The sequence below is a fragment of the Pholcus phalangioides genome, unplaced genomic scaffold (genome assembly GCF_987345545.1).
Source record: "Pholcus phalangioides strain wild (caught in Gottingen) unplaced genomic scaffold, Ppha-v1.0 ptg000003l_1, whole genome shotgun sequence".
Taxonomy (NCBI): domain Eukaryota; kingdom Metazoa; phylum Arthropoda; class Arachnida; order Araneae; family Pholcidae; genus Pholcus; species Pholcus phalangioides.
The window spans coordinates 36070184-36075516 of record NW_028301596.1 but is presented as its reverse complement, the minus strand read 5'-3'; the positions used below and the strand labels follow the sequence as shown (position 1 = coordinate 36075516).

The 5333-nt window shown below is 39.6% G+C and overlaps 1 protein-coding gene across 1 annotated transcript; it reads right to left on the bottom strand.

Annotated features, from left to right (window-relative positions):
* Positions 1 to 587: 587 nt before the first annotated feature.
* LOC149088476 (uncharacterized) lies at positions 588 to 1133 on the bottom strand. The gene has a single exon (XM_089252017.1). It carries the CDS (start codon positions 1131 to 1133, stop codon positions 588 to 590), a length of 546 nt encoding a protein of 181 aa, XP_089108143.1.
* Between the last annotated feature and the right edge of the window lie 4200 nt (positions 1134 to 5333).

The window sequence follows — 5333 nt, the reverse complement described above, 5'->3', positions numbered from 1 at the left end:
TTTAGCGATAGTAAGCTTGCCTTGCGCCAAACGTCTGGCCTTGGCGAACACAGGTGGGCCTGTCGTCTCGATAAAATGAGTAACGTTATGTTTAACGGACTTGGTCGAGAAATTTATCTTAGTCAGTTCGGGAAATTTGGATAACAGCTTATGATAATCAGTAGTATCATGCATAGCAAATGTCACACCAGTGGAGGGTACTTCTGCCCTGGATCCGGATATGGACAATTTTGAATCTTGTGAAACTAATCGACATTTGTTCATGTCAACCAAAAAGCTGTATCGACTAAGAAAATCAGCGCCTAGGATTGGCTTATTGATTTAGGCCACAACAAATTTCCAAACGAAATTCTTATGCAGACCAAAGTCCAAGTTCAGTATCTTAGTACCAAATGTAGGAATCTGAGTGCCATTAGCGGCAGTTAACTGAAAGGAATTGGTTTTGTTTGACAATTCAGATTTGTCAGCGGGTAACACAGATACCGATGCTCCAGTATCAACAAGGAAGTGCAATCCATTTTTACGATCGTACACAAATAGGCGACTTGCAATATTAGCATTTTCGCTGTGCGCCCCCAACGAATACTCTACTCGTTTTTTGAGTGCTTGTAAGAGCAGGGCGCTGTGCACTTGTGCGCTTTTTCTCTGAATTTCCTGTGGTACCAGCAAATTTGAGATCTCTGTCCCGCTGAGAGAGATTGGCGAGACCTAGATCGCGAACGATAACGAAAACGCTGACCATGACGTTTAGTTTCTAATCTAGACAGACGAGTGCAGATCTCATCTAATCTGGTATCGATTGGACACGGCTGGACCGAACTGACTTCCGTGGGCTTGGTAACGTCCAATCTGCCGTCTGCCATCTCCGCAAGCTTCGGCAAGTCGTCAGTGCTTACGGCTAATATTTGCTGAACAGCTACTGGCAATTGTTGCAACCAAAAAGTTTTCAAAATTTTATCATCAAAATGCTTGCCAGTTAAATCGCGCATCTCCAATAGCAAACGTGACGGGCGCTTGTCACCCAAAACTAGGCCTTGCAAAAGAGCCTTTAACCTAGAAGATTCGGAATCGGCATACTGGGATATCAACCGCTCTTTCAGGGCATCATAGCTATTTTGAGCCGGTGGAATCATTAAGATATCCGAAATGACCGAGAGCTCCTGCTGATCTAAACTAGTAATTACATAGTTAAATTTCGTCGAGTCAGCGCTAATTTTGGAGAGCAAAAATTGCGATTCGATCTGTTTGAACCATAATTCCGGGCGATTTCGCCAGAAGGAAGGCATTTTTACCGCGACTGGGTTAATTTCCATCGATTCGGGTTGAGTCTTTGACATCGTGGCACTTGCGACACACAAATCAAGAAAAGTTCAAAAAGAGCCTACCGTATGCTTGACAACATCTTCAGAAGGTGAGATGACAGCATCCGTTTTCATCGGAAACCGTAAAACCCCGGTAGCCGAAAACGCAAGTTCACGGTCGTAGCACAAACAACGTGGTCGAGAAAAGGAAACAGCAACTTGCATCTCACAAGTTCAAAAAAACAGGTCACCACTGTTACGCAGTTGGAGGGCGCGACGTCGTTCGGTAGGCTAGCTCACAAGTAGAATATAGCGATTGTTAATTATTTACATATTTTATTTACAATTTATACAACCATTATGACTTTAACGGCAGGAGCGTGTGGCAGACGTACGGAGAAGCCGAATGCAAAACAAACGACAATGATAGTCGGCTTTGACTACATAAAAATACACATGTTGCCGCACTGACATAAATAATAATAATAATAAACAGTTGAAAAAGGGTCGCTACATATCCAATATACAGGATGCATAGCAAACAGGGGTGTATGTCATTTTACTGGCGTACCGTTGAACCTAGAGGTGGGGCTTAACTTTTTTCTAACTGGAAGTTAGAAAAAGTTTCCAAATAACGTGTAGTACTCAGATGGCATTCATGTTTCAAGGGGTTGTATAAGTTATTAAAATAAAAGAAATCAACTTTTATACAGTCTCCAATGAGGAAGTTGCTGCCCTGTTTCTTCCGAAGCCAGCAAAAAAAATTCCGAGTTTTTAAGTGCAATATTCACTGAGATATTCGAATTCGAAAAATGGAGGGAAATTTGGGTGGCAAAAATAGCGTTAAATGCGGGTAAAATAGTTTTTTCCACATGTAGAGCTGTTTTTCCCAATTTTCCCACGTTTATTTAATTCCAATACCTCAGTGACTATTGCACTTAGAAACGTGGAATTCTTTTGTTGGCATCAGGAGAGACAGAGAAACTACTATATAATTGGGTTTTGGGGCACACGGAGACTGTATAAAAGTTAATTTTTATATTTTAATCACTATACAACCCCTTGCAACATGAACGACATATTTGAGTACTACACGTTATTTGGAAACTTTTTCTAATTGGAAGTACCTTTCTAGGATCAACGGTTCGCCAGTGAAATGCCATACCCCCTGTTTCCTATGCATCCTGTATATAGCTGCATAAATTAAATTATATGCGGGATAAAGATGAAATAGGGAAGTACAGTAAAACTCCTCTTAACGGACACCTCTCGAATGCGATCACCCCCTTCTTTTACGGCCAAATAATAATTTCCCATGTATAATAAAAGTATGCATTTTAACGGTCAGTCCTCTTTTGCGGATGATTTTTTTTTGTCCCGCCGGTGTCCGCAAAAGAGAACGTTTACTGCATCTGGCACCTTATGCCTTATATCCGTAGATGATATTCATTTCCCTTCATATTTTTGCCATAGTGAATTTTTGCCACTGTTTCTGTAATAAAACGAAATTTAGTTAATGATCGTCTCTTAGAATCCACGATGGAAGCTTCCGAATTTCCATGATTAATGTCTCGATTCCTCGAACTGTCGACACTGGATTCGCGGGGGGTGTTGTTTGCACACAGCTCACTTGCGCACTAATAATTCATTTCCGACACATTCCTCCCCGTGCAGTAATTCATTGCAAAGACGACTGACTCCCGGGAGAAATAATAAAAATAAGGGGGGGGGGGAGCACACACTCATACATATAATATACACAACAGCAGTAAGTACATACAAGAGAGGGTTAAATCCCGTCAGGACCATCTAAACTAACTTCCGTACAAATCGGATTACTTTTCCTCTTTATATATTCGCCTTGTTTTCACTTCGATTCTGGAGCTGCTCCTGCCGCTGTATTACGTGTATAACCGAGAGTAATTCGTGCAAATATTTGGCTCAGCATGTTTATTACGGCGCAATCGGAATGTATGAGACTTGCACGGGAATCATAAATAAGCAGAGATTGATCTCTCTAAGGATCCACCGTCACATCTCGGCAGATAAAGCTCCTGTTTTTACGTCGCCATTGGAAATGTTTCGTGCGATTGTGAAGGGATATTATTCGCTAGTTAAAAGCAAACAACCATATTGGATATTTTGATCCCGACGTGATTATTATTATTCCATGTAAGTTCACTTTTTTTTTTCTCGTGATTAGTATAATAAAACCCCCGTCTTAAAAGGTCACCTGTGTTTTACGGTCAAATAAAAATATCCTGGCAAAAAGACAATTTAAATAATGTATTTCGAACCCCTGTTTAACGTTCACCCTCAGATACGGTCACAAACATCATTTTCATCAGTCGTTCTATAGGAATAAAATCCTTGCGTGGACAAATATAGTTGCGGTTCTGGTTCAAATTACGCACACTAGATGGCCGTACGAGTACTAATAGTTTTTGAATGGTGTTCAATGAATTTATTACCCTTGCCGCATTTTACTGGTAAACCGTTGATCCTAGATGCATACTTCCATTTAGAAAAAGTATCCAAATAACGTATAGCATTCAGATATGTCGGTCATGTTGCAAGGTGTTGTATAGTTATTGAACTAAAAAGGAAAATATAACTTTTCATACGGACACCCTACCTTCGAAAACCCAATTAGAAGGTTGTTGCCCTGTCTCTATCTTGAATCGGACAAAAAACTTCCACGTTTCTAAGTGCAATATTGACTGAGATACTGAAATTCAAAAAACTGAGAAAAGTTGGGAAAGAACAGCATAAACGAGGACAAAACTCGATCATCATTTTCAACGATAAATGTTTACTGACTTTAATAGGGTGTATGGGGAAACATAAATAATTTTAATTATTACCATTACGTACCAAGCAGCCCTGAATTTTTAGACCATGCTCCATTAAAGCATCTATCTCTGAAATCCTTATGTCCCCTGTACTTTTGTCAGGGGTACTCTGATGCACAAAAATCAAGGTATCAAGAAAACAATTATTTTCCGGATATTATGCTGAAGTGAACTCGGAAAGAAAAGTCATCACATCTCCGCCGGGACTCGAAACCAGGCCCTCTTCCATACCGGGCAAGCATGCTACCATCTACACCACAGGAGACATGACCCTGCCTGCCTTATTTCGCGCACTGTGGCGTGAGGCGCTGAAGTAGAGGCATTAGTAGCCTCACTTAACTTCAGGAAAAGCATGCTTGCCCGGTATGCAAGAAGGCCTGGGTTCGAGTCCACCTCAGCATAATATCCGGAAAATAACTGTTTCCTTGATATCTCGGGCTGAGAAAAAAAATCCATCTATCTCTCTCTAAAAATGAAGGTAGTTCGGAAGATTCCAAGCTTTCATAGAAAAAATCGAACTGTTCCCCCCACCCCACACCCTCCTTAAAACTCAAACAGCCCTCTCGTTGGCCGTGGGTCCTACGTTGGGAATCACCTCTTTAGACTGACTGCTCAGTCATTTTTCTGGATGATGGTCGCGTTAATTTGACTCGACTGTGTAAAATCAATGTTATGAACCTTCACTGTAGCATACTCAATATAACGAGAACATACATAATTTTTTTTCATTTATTCATATAAAAATTTCGTTCATTTTAAAAAATATAAAACAAAAATTCCATTCATAATATAACGATATTCACAAACAAAATTTTCACAAAATCTTAAAATAAATGGGGAAAAAATTCATTTATATGCTAATTATAAATTAATATATTACGGCGCAACTAATAGCGAAGGAAATATTTTTCCTAAATTTCTTCGATGTTAGAAAATGCAATTTTTTTTAGAATATCTACACCATCTTGAAAGTTCATTCAACTTTTAATATATCTCTTGATTGCGATTCTTAGTATCCTCGGCCCTCGTTTTCTTGCTTAATTAAAAATTCTGGAAAAGCTTAGCTTCTGAGACCATCTCGGAAAAGACGTTGGTAATCCACAACGAAATGGGATGAATCTTATTCAGAAAAAAATATATAAAATTTCTTCGGAGACTTTTGTGCTTTTAAGTGTCTATG

Bases quoted from the DNA above. Each gene is read 5' to 3' on its own strand.
- LOC149088476 (XM_089252017.1), bottom strand. From the start codon at position 1,133: ATGATTCCACCGGCTCAAAATAGCTATGATGCCCTGAAAGAGCGGTTG.